At 34.9% G+C, this 16,464-nt stretch overlaps 1 protein-coding gene across 1 annotated transcript; it reads left to right on the top strand.

The window, feature by feature from the left end:
• The first annotated feature begins 261 nt into the window (after positions 1 to 261).
• On the top strand, positions 262 to 2,370 carry LOC115980944 (exopolygalacturonase-like). The gene is made up of 4 exons (XM_031103136.1): positions 262 to 381; positions 589 to 897; positions 1,516 to 2,031; positions 2,134 to 2,370. Exons 1-4 carry the CDS (start codon positions 262 to 264, stop codon positions 2,368 to 2,370), a joined length of 1,182 nt encoding a protein of 393 aa, XP_030958996.1.
• Positions 2,371 to 16,464: the final 14,094 nt, after the last annotated feature.

The following is a 16,464-nucleotide window of genomic DNA, read 5'->3' as shown; positions in this document are numbered from 1 at the left end:
ATACAAAAGTAAAATAATCTTACCTTATACAATAACAAATGACAATTAATTAGTGGAGGAGAAAGCACAAAAACTAATAATAGTACAGAAGTTGAAGTATATACAGGAGAGTTCTTGGCAACCTTAAATTAGTTAATATTAGTTGAGTAGTTTCAATGGTGTGGAATTCAGGTATTGAAGTATAAATAGCTTCAAACCAAATGGGGTTACCATCATTTCGTACAACAAACTGGTAATAGAAAGAAAATAAAGAACAATAAGATGGGAAAGAATTTAAGCATTGCAACAATTTTGTTGCTATTGGTGTTGGCATCCACCAAAGCCCAGCAGGTCTTTGATGTTAAATCATATGGAGCACAACCTAATGTTGATATAACCCAGGTATAAATACGCAATTGACAAGAAGAGTGTGTTCCAGTTAACATCACTAGTAAAGCCTTTTAACTTTAACAAGAGAACTTAGGTTCAAACTCCGTTTACACTAGAAACGGATTGATGTCATGACCAAATGATAAAACATTAACATGCAAAATGATTATTATATACTGATCTTGATTTTCTTTTTTTCTCTTTTTACAATGTGTTTAGGCTTTGACAAAAGCTTGGAAAGCTGCGTGCGCAGTAGCAGGAAGTAAAGTTGTGATTTCAGCAGGGGTATACAAACTAGGTTTTGTGAATTTGTTGGGTCCATGCAAAGGTGCAATTGAGTTTAACCTTCAGGGAACCCTACAAGCCCCATTAGATGTTGCCTCCCTCAACGGTAAAGATGGTTGGGTTGTTTTTGAACGTATCGACGGTCTCACTGTGTCAGGTGGTGGAGTTTTTGATGGCAAAGGACAACATGCATGGCAAAAAAATAAGTGTGACAAAGACAAAAACTGCAACGTACTTCCTATTGTAAGATTTCAATCTTAATTAATTAGCATTTATATTCCATCATTTTCTATTAGATATACATAGACACTACAACTTTACAAAATTTACCCGTTAAAAAAAAAATTCAAACATTTATATGTTAAATGATGTTTTACTAATAATTTGACAAGTTTTGTATAGTGATGTGTCACAACTCAAAAAAGAATTAATTTTAAAATTTTTATATGAGAAAGTTTATGGAGTACTTTTTGTGCCACAACACTAACATGTGCGACTAAAAGCGATATAGAAAAAACAATGGTTAAATATAAAAACAATAATTCACCAATCACAATCGCACATGTAATCTTTTGACAAAGCTTGTGGTCTCTGAAGAATTGTTTATATAATATAATATTATTGAAGTACTACCAACCACGTTCACAGAAACATTAGTTTGTAAGTTTTTATGTAATAATATTTGCTACAACTTTACCATTTTTTTTTTATATTGATTTAATGATCACGTTCGTTTCCAAACAATTTTTTTATTATATATTTTTGTATAATTCGAAGAATCGTTACCATTTTACTAATTAAAATGAAACTCTTGCGCTCATATTTAGCATTTTAATTTATCTAACTTGTAAACATGAACAGAATATAAGGTTCGATAAAGTCACAAATTCAATAGTCCAAGACATTACATCGAAGGACAGCAAATATTTCCACATCAACCTTTTGCAATGCACGAAGTTGCAATTCCAACATGTTACCATAACTGCACCCGCAAATAGCCCCAACACCGATGGAATCCACGTGGGACATTCATCTCAGATCACCATTACCAATGCCAATATTGGAACAGGTGATGATTGCATCTCCTTTGGTGCTGGAGCCCAAGATATTACTGTTAACCAAGTAACTTGTGGACCTGGCCATGGTATCAGTGTTGGAAGTCTTGGAAAGTACCAAAACGAAGAACCTGTTTCAGGAATCAGAGTTACTGGTGCCACACTCAGCAATACAGATAATGGTGTTAGAATCAAAACATGGCCTGCTTCCTCTTCTGGAGCTGCTACTGATATACATTTCGAGGATGTTGTCATGAACAATGTTGCCAATCCTATCATCATTGATCAAAACTACTGCCCAAACAGTCAATGCTCAAACCAGGTTATTATAAACATCACAAATATATACACAAATTTTGATGTTAAAAAAAAGTAAAACTACTAATATCGAATTCTTGGGTGCGCTTTTTTGTTTTGTTTTCAGTCTCCCTCTAAAGTTAAGATCAGCAATGTTAGCTTCAAGAAAATTAGTGGCAGTTCTTCGACAAAGGAAGCTGTGAATCTTATTTGCAGTAAGAGTGTACCATGCCAACAAGTGGTGCTTTCTGACATTGATCTCACGTACAAGGGAAGTGGAGGATCTGCTACTTCCACTTGTACTAACGTCCAGCCTGCAGTTTCGGGCAAGCTGAACCCTCCTGCTTGTGCCAATAAAAATTAATGAAATGCTTCCCAAGCTGTTAAAACTAATGTAGAATGAACAAATACAATTTGCAGATACGTTATCGGAGTTCTATTCTAAATAGAATCCCATCTAACATGTTCCCTTTTTCTTTATTTAAATGAAACTGGGGAATTTTTTTAGTTATTTTTTGAGTTGTTTAAGTTCTGCCTTTTGTTGAAATCTGCTATGATCTGTAGTGTTGTTGTAGATAGTAATTGTTCTATTATTGCAATTGAGATCATTCTTAATAAAAATAAAAAAATTTATTCAACTCTTCCTAAATGCTTTTTGTTCTTAAGTAATATTGTCCACCAATATTGTTAAGCATCTACTACCAATCCAATTTAGTACACAATCGGGTAAGTAAACAAAAACAAAATGAGCAAAATTTTAGGTTTCAATAGAATTTTGACCGTTTTTTAGGTTCCGGGGGTATTTTGGTCATTTTTGGGTTTTAGAGGTATTTCGTTCAATTTTTAGGTTTAGGGGGGTACTTTGGTTTTTTTTTAGGTTTTGAGGGTATTTCGGTCATTTGACGGGTTTAGGGAGTATTTTGGTCATTTTAATGTTTTAGAGGTATTTTGGTCATTTTTTAGATTTAGGGGGTATTTCGGTCATTTTAAGATTTCGGGGGGTATTTATTTCATTTTTAGGTTTAGGATGTATTTTGGTAATTTTGGAGGTTTTATGGGTATTTTGGTCTTTTTAGTGGTTTTGAGGTACTTTAGAGTTTGGTGATTTGTAGAAATGATATTTAGGCTTAATTGGGTACCTAGTTAAAACCCAATTAACGTTAGTTATAATTGGGTCTAATTGGGTTACTACCCATTTAACCCAATTAATAATTGGGTGGGTTTAGGCCATATTTTAGTTGGTGGGTTTGCGTGGGAAAATGGGCATGGGTTGATTTTGCCAACTCGACTCGACCCATGGATAGCCCTGGACATCACCATCATCAACCAAAACCAAAAGCCCATTCAATTGTATCTCTTTCACAGAGTCACTAAATTACATGCCAATCCTTCTGTAAAAAAAAATATTTTGAGGCTGCTAGATTTATCCATTTAGCTTGGTACTTACACACCTAACACGTATCTATAGTACTATTTATAGATATTGCCCTGTTTGGGATCGTCTATTTAGATGCCCAAAATACCCTCAAATTCATCTGTTTCTAAGGCTTAAATCATAGGGTTAGACATGTAAAATTAGTACTTCAAAACCACCCAATTTTTGGCCAACTTAAAAAAAAATAAAAAATAAAAAGTTTTTTCTCCCAGCTCCACATTTCTCTCTCACGTTTGTTGTCAAGTACTAATACAACTTCTTCTTTTAGAAAAAATAAAAAATAAAATTGTTTTTTCCTTTTTCCACAAACGTACCATTTTTTTTATCACTGAACTGTTTTTATCCCACCTCCACATTTCTCTCTCGCATTAGTAGTCAAGTACTAATACAACTTCTTCTTAAAATAAAAAATAAAATAAAGCTCCCATGAGTAAAACGTGTGGACCCAAAAAATAAAAAATGAAAAGCATCATCGCACATGCGAAGCACAAGTGATGAGGCTAGTTACTTTTAATCAAGCTTATGAGAATCATTTCTAACTTAAAGAGTAAAGACTAAAAGCCAGGCCAAGCACCCTACCATTTCAGTAAATCGCATGCTAGTGTTCTCATATGCCATAAGTAATAAGAAAATCAGGTGATATAACTCGAGTAGAAACAGCATCACTAGCACTGCTACCACAAAGACACCATGCCTAAGAGGGATAGTGCTAGAATTCCTAACCTAAGAACATCTTTAACAGGTTCCTAAGTGTCAACAGTAGTCTTACAAAATATTCAGACAATTAGAATATTCATATAAACTGAAAAAATAACACGAGTTTGTAGCAAGGTTCTACTAGACAAGCTAGAAGTCACAGATTATGAGAGGATTTACAATTCCCTGCATTGTAAGAACAATATTTCTTAAAAAATCTTTTTGTATGAAGATCCTTTAAACCTCTTAATCTTGACAATATTTAGGCAACGACACCAGAAAGGAATTGGAAGCTCCCCAAGATTTTTGTGTTCTCGTTAAAATATTTCTCTAGCCCTATTTCCTCTGCCTTTAGAGTTTCTTTATCCGCAGCAATCCTAGAGTTTTCAGTTATCACAGACTTTAGGCAATGCCTCCAACACCGAACTAGAAGGAGTTTGCAACAGCTAGGCTTTTCCCCTCTAAGAAGAGGCTTTTCACAGGAGAGCTGAAATCAAGTAAAGAGTTGGTAACACTATCAAAATGCTAAAAAAAAGGTTTAAGAGATTGGATGTAGTTAAATTAGTCTACTTTTGTGACAAAATGAATCATATTTATCAAATTATGAAGCACTGACGGTTATTGGGAAATATTTATTTTTATAAATCTACTCGTTTAGAATACCACGATTATAACTTTTAGCATCTACTCCAAGAAACTAGCAAATTAGGTATAATAGGAGATATATAGGACACATACAAACTTCCAAGATAGTAAGGAAAATGATAGAAGTCTTATCATCATAACCTTCTTTCGCTCTAGATATATGGTAGTTCCAATGATATGATTTGGAGTAGCAGTGCATTCTAAGCCTAACAAAAAAGGTGGTTCAAAAGAGGTGGTGATACTAAGCCAAAACCCAACCTAAAGGTGGTTCAAAAGTAGACCATCTGCATGGAAGAACAATGCCCCTAAGAGAGTCATGGCAATAGAAGGGGCTATAAGTACAATGTCTAAAGATGATGACTTGAAATCTTCAGTCCTTCTAGTGTACAACAATGGTCTACGCTCAAGTACTCGATTAGTGGAAGTTGAGAAAAATGATTGTGGAACCACTTCTCTGTTATGTTTGGTGCACTAAATTTTAACATTCTCAGATTATTACAAGGGAGCAGATTGACCTCACATTGTTCAGGCTAATGTGTAATTACAGGACAAAGATTTGATGCTTTCAACTCAACTCTCACAAGATCATCGTTGAGTTGCACCTCAATCAACTTGGCTTTAATAAGACCGGAGAACTTTATACTTTCCAATTCATGGCACTTCATAAATTTCATTTCTTCTATCACATGACTCCCAGCAACTAGTTTTTGAATAGTTTATCATCTGCATCAATGCAAGCTAAAGACAGTGTTTTCAAAGAGGATAAGTTTATATTACCACAGTTTGTGTCCAACTTACACCAACATAGAGTCAACACAGTTATGGATTCTGCATCCAAAACACTTTGAGGTAATTGATACCTTTCATAATAGTAATCTTGATCAAATATACAGTATCCGGGAACAAAGATTGGGGATAGCTTTTGACATCACTCTTAACCACATAGTTAATCCAACGATCAACAAGAGAAAATGATTTGCGATTATCAAAGTAGTGAATAAGTGAAAATTCCTTTATACTTAGCCTCCTTACAATGCCTTCCTAAAGTTCTTTCCCCCAAGATATAAAATTCCCATAACTTTCTCTAGATATCCATATTTTTCATCACCTCGAGAGAACCAAACAAGGTTGTGTGAACTTTTAGAACCGGGATTGCAGTCCACACATGTTTCCATCTCTTAAATAGTATAGAGGATTGAAAAACTTCATTGATGGAAAGCTAAGACAGAATATGTTGTTGAAGATAGTCTAGTAGTTCAAACACCCTGTCCACATCTATGTTGTTCTTGTGATCCATAACGTGGGAAGCTTCCTTTGCATGTATTAACAAAGAATACAATATTTTCTTTTGTGTTTACCAATGAAATAGGAATAGGATTCCTATACCTATAGGAAATAAAATAGATTTTGTCAATGGTTGTTTGTTTGTTTGTTTGTTTGTTTGTCTGTTTTTTTTTTTTTTTTTTGGTGTCAATGCTTCATTTTTTTAATACACTAATTTTCAATTCAGGTAACATTTAATTTTTTTTTTTCCATACAATTACTATATATTTTAAAAGTCATGTGTCGGGTCATAGATTGAACCCGATTAATTAATTCAATTACCCAAGTTGATTGATTAGGTCAAATTACATGCCAAATCATGGAAGTGCACACAAATCATCAAATAAACTAAAGTGCAGCGGAAATTAAATTATCATGGTCATTTGTTGACTAATGGGAAAAACCTCTCGCAAGGCAAAAACCCTATCGGGTGATTTTCAGGTTGCCACTCTCAAGAATCCACTAATCAATAATCAATCAGTTACAAGTATAAGGAATCTTACCACTACCATGGCCTATCCCAAAATACCAACTTACAATTGACCTTTACTCCAATATGCAATTGGACCTAATCTTGTAGAGACTTATTTCCTTTTTCATGGATCACAGTACGTGACTAACTTCCCAGCAATTGATGTTTGTTGTTGAATGCAATGTTCTTCACTTCAAAGCACGTTGAAGATCTAGAAGCACTCGGTTACAAAAACCTAAGGAGCACAAGAACGCAGTAGCTTCTCCAAAAGCATATGAGTTCTTTAATGAAAAATACAGATTTTGTTTCGTTGAAGAAAAAAATTCTAATCTATATTTTAATGAAAGATACAGATTTGGTTTTTGTTAAAGGAAAAAAATTCAAATCTGAATTTTAATGAAAAATACAGATCTAGTTTTGCTAAAGTGAAAAAATTCAGATCTATATTCTAATGAAAAACACAGATCTTGTTTTGTTAAAGAAAAAAATTTAAATTTGTATTCTAATGAAAAATACAGATTTGGTTTTGTTAAAGAAAAAAATTCAGATTTGTATTTTAATGAAAAATACAGATCTGGTTTTGTTAAAAGAAAAAAAAAAAAAATCAGATCTATATTTTAATGAAAAATATAGATTTGATTTTTATTATAGAAAAACGACTGAAGCTTTCAAAATAAATTTCTTGCCAATCTAAAAACCTTAAAAAGAAAATTAACCCTAGATCTATGTTAATCAATTAATGTATTAGAACCTAAACTATGCATGTGAATTTAAAAGAAAGGATAGAGGGAAAGTATACAAAAACAATTTAAGAACATGACTAGGTGAATAATGAAAGATACAAAACACACATTCATAAGAAAAAATCAAAACAAACAAGAACATGTTTATGAAAAGAAAACAAAAACAAGATAAAATTGTGAAAGAAAGAAACAAAGTAAGAAAATACCTGCATGAATGTATTCTACAAGAGGGGAGTATTTTAGAGATCTAAAATATTATCACTTACAGAAAATAAATTCCTAAAGTAGAGCTTCTAGAATTTCTTTAACGTAAGGGGAGAGAGGGGTGCTGAATTTTAGATTTTCTCCTTTATTTATAAAGGCGTGTTTGCTTAAAAAACAAGTTATGGTTGCCTAGAAAATTGGCAAATACAAAGTGCCGATCGGCACTATTGGAGTGCTGATTGGCACTCCTCAGTGTTCAGCCCAGTTTCCTCTTCTAGTTCGTTTTGGACTCTTTTTTGGGTTGGGATTTGTACTTGGACGCTTTTCAAACTTATATTCTAAATAAAATTCATTTCAATTTGATAATTAAGTCCTCAAAAGAATAATTATTTGAAAGATAATTACTTCTAAAAGCCTAATTATGAATAATTCCCACATTATCAGATTATCCCTTTTATTCCTATGCAACCAAACTCATTTTAACCTATTCAACAACCAATCTCATAAATTATTTAATTAATTTTAATTATTGACTAATCAAAATTAATTTCAATTAATCATGAAAGCTCGAATATGTGTTAAAACACAAGAGCTGTTTAGACCCCCAAAATAAAAATTACGGCTAGATTGCTTTTACTCTAACTTATCTAAGTGCGGAAACAAGAGTAAATAAAATGCAATCAACCGATACTACTCTAGTGCATAAACAAGAACAGCAAACAATACAAGTAAAGCACAAGAGTAAGGGAAGAGAGAATGCAAACACAAGATAACATCCTGATGTGTTATCGAAGAGGAAACCGAAGAACTCGACGAAAAACCTCTCCGCCGCCCTCCAAGCGGTAAATTGATCCACTAGACAATAAGTTGGGATACACGAATAGCAAGAGACCCTCCAAGCCTAATCAACCCAATGTACCTAAGCCCTCCAAGTTCTTACTCCAACAAGGCTTCTCGGAACCGTGTCTTGTCTAGCTTTCCGGATCCCGCAATACGCCCGATTACATCCACCAAGCCTCACCGGCTTCTTTTGGCTTAGTCCCCAAAGCTTCCCAAGCTCCAAAACACTCTCTACACTCTGAAAAGGTGTGGGTTGTGTTTGGGTACAAATCTCCTCTCAAGGTATGACAATGGGAGAGGGAAGGAGAAGAGGCTAGAATGATTTCTCACTAAGGATGAGTAGCTCTCTCTCTAAAAGATGGGTGTGTGTGTTGTAGAAAACCTATCTAGGTTTTTTCTCTCTTATGGCCTCTTTTACTTTTGTGGGTAATGAGGGTATATATAGTATGGGTGAAGGATAAAAAAGTCACACTTAAAATTCCTCCAGGCAGAGAGTTCCGTGACTACCTTGCAGGAAGGCCTTACCTGCGAGACACTTGCGAAACTGACAGCCTGACATGACTCTTCAGCTTCCAGTCATGTGCTTCTCATGTGGCTACTTCACAGGTTGGCTTCTCGCAAGCTTCTCACGAAATCCACTTGATCTTCAATTAAGCTTGAGTCTTCACCAACTTAATACTAAACCCAATACAATAAAATCCCACAAAATACAAGGAACAAAATTAAAGCGATTACAACACTTTTTGTCATGGAATAAGCCAACATTAAAACGTAGTTGTAAATTACAACTTTACAAATCACATGTGATCGGTTTCACCCAAATGAAATGCATTCAAACTGTGAAAACTTGATCTCGTGGTACCTTTCAATTCAATGGTCCGATTTGAGAACCGGACATATTGGTCACAATCGTTAGAATCTCAAGATCATTTTTATGATATGTGATGAATGATTTGATGCATGAAATGCATTTATAATTTTTGGGGTACTTAAAATGATCATTTCAATCATCTTCCAAAATTAAATTAAGAGCGCAAAATTTAGTGTCTACATATATATATAAATAATAAAAAAACACACACACACAAAATCATGGCTTCATACCAGCTGAAACTTCAATTTCGGCTAGAATTCACCGAAACAGTCTGGAATGACCCAGAATTTCATCCGAGGTGGAACAAGCTTATTCTGGTTTGCATACCGAAATGGTATTTTCCTGTCATTTAGACTGAAATGGAATGAAATTAAGGACATTGCTAAAATAAGAACAAAATATAACAAATCTATAATCATGCTAAGACATCAAACAAAGATCATAATAATCATTGAACAAATATGAATATTCAAACTAACATCACACCAAGAACATGTTAATCTAACATAAGAACAAAATAAAGACACGAATAAATAGAACATATTATATCAACCCAAGATCATATTAATACATATCAAAACGAATAAAAATCATAAAGCATATCAAATATAACAATTAGAAAAACTATGTTAAGAAACTCATGTGAATCTAATTAAACAAAGAAAAAATTCATGGAAAGAATACTCACCTTGCTTGGGATCACGAGTTTGAGATTGTTTAACTGGCCCTTTAGTGCCTACAATATTGAAATTAGATTGAGATTGCAAGAGAAAATAAAGAACACAATAGCACTTTGTTAATCACAACTCAAGAACAAGATTATAATTGAAAAGGTTTTAGAAAACGATTTGAAAAACTAGTTACTACCTTAGAAATCTACTTAAGAGATGTTTTTAATACATTAAAAATGTGCTAGTGTGTTGTGTATGAGTTTAGAAAATTTGAACTAGGGTTTTAGAAAAGATGGAGGCAAAAAATAAACTTTCTCCAGCTAGGGTTTTCATTAGAGACATAATATGAGTGTCTGTGTGTGTGGGGGAGCTTGGTTTGTTGTCAGGCCAGGCCAAGCTTGCCCGAGGTTAACCAGGCCTAGCCCAATCCATACTGACTAGATGGGTGCTCGAGGTTAACTAGGCCCAGCCTAATCCATACTGACTAAATGGATATCTGAACACAACTAAAGGGATAACCCACCTCAGAGGAACATACTGAGGATGATTTTCCCTGCCTAGGACATAAAGCATTGCCTTAGGAGGATTTGCTTGCCAAGCATGAGATTTGACATTAGACATAAGTTACTAGAAGATCTTTTCAATAATAGAGTTTTGAGCCCCACCTCTGGCAAATGATTTGACATGACAGAACAATAACATAGACCTAGAGATCCACTCAGGTCCCAAAAGTGGAGGCACCCACACACATGTAGGATATTCCACCATTATAAGGGCTCCACTAAGAGAAGGATATAAAAAGAGGAGGGGAAATTGAAATAGGGGTTAGAACCTAATTAAGGGGTGAGAAACATGAGAGAAAAGAGTGAGTGAAAAGCATAGTCTCAGTGTTAAAGGAGTCCAGCTCGGACCTCAGAAAGGGATACTCGGTGTCAGGGGAGAAAGTTTTCCTTCCGACAAATGTGTGGTAATTGGGTGGGGGCCAAACCAAGACTCGATGATGGGCTTGAAGCACAGCCTAAAGGCTATTAGTGAAACTTGTAAGAGATTCCCTTTTTTTTTAATGCTCTTTTCCTAGGTTAGGCCCGACAAGGATTATGGGAAGGCCTAAAACATTTCCTGCAGCAAACAAATTAGCACAAATGGAAAAGTCCATTGCAACAAAGAAACGTCCCAGCAATAAAAGAAAACAAAATTGTATAAACTTCAATTGTATGGGATCCATTATGACAAATGATGGAGAAAGCTTAATATGAGATGAAGGGAGAGAGATTCCAGCTAGAACAGCAAGATCACTTTTATGCTAGGGTATGCTCATAATAGTTGTATGTGTAGTGAGTAGTAGGGGTCATTTTGGTAGTATGAATGAGTAGTGAGAGAATATTTAGCTATATTGCTTGGATTTTCTATTGGAGGATGGATAAGCATTTATGAGTAGTAGTGTGAGGTGTATTTATGAGCCAAAAACTGAAGAGCTTAGTTAATAATTTTTGAGAACTAAGAACTCAGGAGCTCTGAACCTCATTAAAGAGCTAAGAAGATAATTAGAGCAAAAGAGTTAGTAGAGAAGCTATGAGAGATTAGTCCTTCTCTTGTGGTATGGTGTGTCTTGGTGTGTTGATGAGGAGCTCTATTTATAGCTGAGTTTAAGGGGGTATCTAGGAAAGAATCTTAGCTAAAATCTGTCTCAATTAGCAATAAACCTTTAGAAGATCCATCCTAGGATTTGGCCAAGAATGGTATGTCTAGCTTTAAGAAGTATTTGCTGTTTCAGGCAATATCAACTAGAGGTTCTAACTTAGCACTAAATGTTAGATTGTCCTCAACCAATGAGATTAGAGCATGTATTACGGCTAGTGATCTTGGTTATCTGCTACTAGTATCAAAGTTCCTAGGGCAGATTGTGTCACCCCAAGTCAGGTGTCAATCTTGGAGCCTCTTGCTAGAAACTCTGCTGGAGATCTCCTTGGTACCCTTCAAACCACATTTCCCTAAGTTTTCCCATTAAGGTTTATGTGTTTGGTTCATGAACCAAATAATACATAGTTTTAGCAAGGTAATAAGCTATTTAGCAGTAGTTCTAGAAGCTTCTAAGGTCTGGTTATGGTTTCCCTTAGCCTCTTGATCAAATTTGTTGGAGAAGAGAGAAAAGGTGGTTGACTTCAGCCTTCATGGATCAATACAGCCTTTATGTCTTGTCAAAATCATCAGAAATCAGCTTGCCAAATAAGGGTTTAAGCTCAGCTTGACACATGTCCCCCTCTGACTTGATTTGACAAGCTAAAAGTGATTGTAGTCAGTCCCAGCTGTCAGTCTAGTTGTGCTAAAACTGAATTGTAACTGGCCTAACCATTTTAGCCACCTATATGAGCTTTAGTTGCTGAGATTTGGCATATGGGCTAGACTATTTTGGTCGGGCCTTATCATTAAGCTCTTGGGCGTGCATGTCCCTATAAAATAAATAGTCTTGCCATGGGTTTGTAAGATACATGGGCTTTTGTAATTGTAATTTCTTATGGAAAAAATAAGTATGATTCTCAAAAATTTTGTAAAAGAAATAGTTTTATGAGATGGGTAACATGTCATAAAAAATTTATGTTTCCCATGAGTTGGCATATTTGCTAGGGAATTTATCATGTCAAAATATGTTATTGCCAGAGATTATTAACTTTGGACTTTGAGCATAATATAATATTTTTGTCAAATAAAATTTGGGCTTTCATGGAATAATAGTTTGCCCAAAATTAATAGTTTTGGGTTTTTGATAAAATGTTGTCAAAGTTGTATTGGGCTTTTGTAAAATATTGCCAAAATAATATTTGGCTTTTTAATAGAATATTGACAAAATAAGAATATGGGCTTTTAATAATATTTTTGGATTTTGATAAATATTGCCAAGTGTTTCTCCTAGGTTTTGTAAGAGGTGTCGTGTAGCAACGGGCTTCGTAAAAGGTGTCGTGTAGCAATGGGCTTTGTAATAAAAATTTTGGACATTTTTTTGGGTTTTGCCAAAGATAAATGAGTTTGGGCTTTTATAGAGATGGTATAATTTTGTGGCCCAATTTCGGTAATGATGTGAGAAATATTTGTGTGGGCCCAATTTGGGTAATAATATGGGAAATATTTTTGATGGCCCAATTTGGGTAATAATAAGAGAAATATTTTTGAGGGCCCAATTTGGGTAATAATATGAGAAATACTTGTGAGGGCCAAAAATAATTATGGGTATTTTTTGGTGAGTGGGCAAATGAAATTAGGACATGTGGCATGTGAGAAAAATTGTACCTCAACACTCGGCTACCTGGTAGTTTTCACGTATAGCCGGATTTTCAAGGGGGTTATCATCAAATATCATCTAAATACCACATATAACAAAGAAAGGTGCTTTTGGGATCTCCCACTATGGCAATCCTGAAAACAAATTAATTGGGGTACAGGCCCAATCAACCCAATCCAGCCTAGCGTTTTCAAAACCTTTTAGAGGCTTTTGGACATTCTTAAGGGTTTAGGGGTGGCCCAACCCAACCCAAAGCTTGAAGCTTTGGGTCCTTAAAAATGAAGATATGACCATAACGCATAATGTGTGCACATGGTCGTGGGTGCGCATGCATGGTTCCAAACACGGGCTTACAAAACCCTAAATTTGACTGCACTGCTAGCTTAACTTCAAATGGCCATAACTCACTCATTTTAAATATAAATTACAAAAAATTATGTTCAAGTTAAATCTTAGGGTGTCTATGTTCAAATGAAACAAAATTCACTCAAATATGATTTATGGATCAAAAGTCATGGTCAAAATAGTGAGCAATGATCATTGGAAGGAATCAAATCATAATTGAAACTAGAACATAAGAGACAAAAAAGGGAAAGATCTAGGGAGGATTTATACCAAGTGCCGATCAGAACTTGGACCAAATCCCCCAGAATCTCATCCTTTTTTGGCCTGGTTGACTCCTTACTCAAGTTGACTTTGCCCCCTACATTTTTCACTCAAAACACTCTATTTTTCTAAGTATCACATTGCCCAAAGACTTATCCCTAGCTCCTTAACATCCAATATAAATACCCCCCCTCCATCAATAGTTCAAAGCACTCCAAAAATCCTCAAAACTTCCTAGTAAACTAAGATCTCTCTCTCTCTCTCTCTCTCTCTCTCTCTGTTCTTACTCTTTAGAGTTAGTAATAGTAAGGAGCCTTTGGTGCCTTGGAGCTCCTGGTTTCAATTCACTAGAGGAGATAGCTTGGACCTCCTAGTCTTGAGCTACCAACTTCATATTCATAAATCCTCTTCAAGAGAACTCTATCCCTATTCTCTATAGTTAGTAGTGGAAGGTGCCTTTGGTGTCTTAGACCTCCTAGTTTCAAGGCACTAGAAGGGATAGTTTGGATCTCATGGTCTTAGGCTACCAAATTTCTACTTACAAATCCCTTTCTAGAGAAACTTTTTTGCTGCGAGTGCTTGTAATGCTCAGGAGTGCTAGTGCATGCAGGTAAGGTTTCTAAACCTCTTCTTTTTTTAATTAGGCCCTAGCTTTTAGATTCAAACATGTTTTATTTTCATCTTCTTAGTTAGTTCCTATTTGTTTAGCATGCAAGATATAGGTTTTTCTTAGTTTTTCCTACTTTTCATGTTTTTAGGGTTCTTAATTCAAATATTATGTTCACATGTTTAGAATTAGGATTTTTCCTAGTTATAAATGTGTTTCCATACTTTTGAGTTAAAATACTAGAATCATGCAAGTATATTAGATCTAGGATTATTTTTTTAATTAAAGTTAGGTTCATATATCCAGTTTGTTAAAAAGATCTTATAGAAAACTATTTTTCTACATTATTCACTACACTATTTTTCTACATAAAAGTTTGCACTATTTTTTGCATTAAAAAAACTGTACTATTTTAAATAACTTCCTACATTAAATATTTTTCAGCATCAAAATATTTTTTCAGCACCCATGATGAAAACAGTTTTCTGTTTAGGGTGCATTTGTTTCGCCTGAAAACACTTTCAAGAAATTATTTTACACCCTTGTGTGTGTTTGGCAGCTACGGAAAATACGGTCAACAGAAAATCATTTACGCTTTGACCGGAAAATAAGCCACTTTGAGCGTAAAATCATTTACGCTTTGATTTTACCTTCAAAAAATTTCCAGAAATCACACCTGAATAGAGAAAGCTCGAGCACACACCTCACACGATCCAAAACCCATATCCAAGCTCACCTCAGCCAAGCTTCGACCAGCCCAGATCGTGCCGCCCCACGGTCCAAAACCTGTCTCCAAGCTTACCTTCAAACCATTTCTAGAAGAAAAAAAAGAGGACTGAACCAAGAGCAATAAGAGAGAGTAGAGCTAGCGAGATCGTGCACACCACAACCCCAGATCGCACCACCGCATCCAACCCTAGCGTGCACCACAACCCCATATTGCACCACCGCATCTAACCCCAGATCGCACCACCGCACCCAACCCCAGATCACACCGGTCTCGTTGTACCCCAGCACTGACGAGATTGCATCCCCAGCACCGGCGAGATCGCACCCATGACCTACCCATGCCTGATCTCTCTCTTTCTCGATCTACCTCTCCTTTTCCCTCAATTGTCGATCACTCTCTCTTCCTCCCTCTCTCTCCGTTTCGCCAATTTTTTTAGTTCAATGAATGTTTTGTTTTGATTTTTGTTTCTTTTAAGTTTATTATTGAAATTTTCTATTATGAAATTTGTTTGGAAGCTGAGAAAATGTGAGAAACTAGTAGGAAAATAACATTTTCAGAATGCAACCAAACACTTGAAAATATTTTCTGAAATTATTTTCATAATGCAACCAAACACTTGAAAATATTTTCTTTTCCCGAAAATATTTTCACCTGAAAATATTTTACACCCGGAAAATATTTTACACTGAAACAAATGCACCCTTAGTTTCAAGAATATCTTTTTGATCTAAAATTCTCAAACCTGTTTTTAAGATTAAAATATTTTTCAAAATAAAAACTTCTTTTTAAAATGAAATCTCTTTGCAAATCCCAAGATCTTTTTCCAAAATAAAAACTGTTTTCAAAATCTATTTGGATCTATGAATTAATCTTACTTTCTAATTTAATTCTAGCTCTAGGAACTTAATATATGCTCACATGCTCTTCGATTAGGGTTTATCACACATCACACACACATTCACCATGTATTTCAATTCTTTCAATATCAACTCTTTGAATGCCTAGAATAGGGTTTCATCACACTTTTGCTTGTTTTAATATCTTTGCAGTCATATATTGGCCACCAAAGTCTAGAAGACTGATTTCACCAGAAAAGTTGGGTGCCTAACACCTTCCCAATCCTATAACCTAGCTTCCGAACTTAGATAAAGAGTTCTAGATTAATTCATTTCCATGCAATTTCACTTTGTAGAAAGTAAACCAAAGTCATGTAATATTTAGTTACTTCACAAAGGTATACAATTTCAATTCATCAATAAAAATGCACTTTTCAATTCTTTTGGCTTTCTTATTTTTCCAATTAAATAAGTGGTGACTCTATTGAAAACTCTTGAC

This window comes from Quercus lobata, chromosome 3, assembly GCF_001633185.2.
Source record: "Quercus lobata isolate SW786 chromosome 3, ValleyOak3.0 Primary Assembly, whole genome shotgun sequence".
Taxonomy (NCBI): domain Eukaryota; kingdom Viridiplantae; phylum Streptophyta; class Magnoliopsida; order Fagales; family Fagaceae; genus Quercus; species Quercus lobata.
Note: the sequence above shows the minus strand (reverse complement) of the source record. Positions and strands in the feature narration are given on the sequence as shown.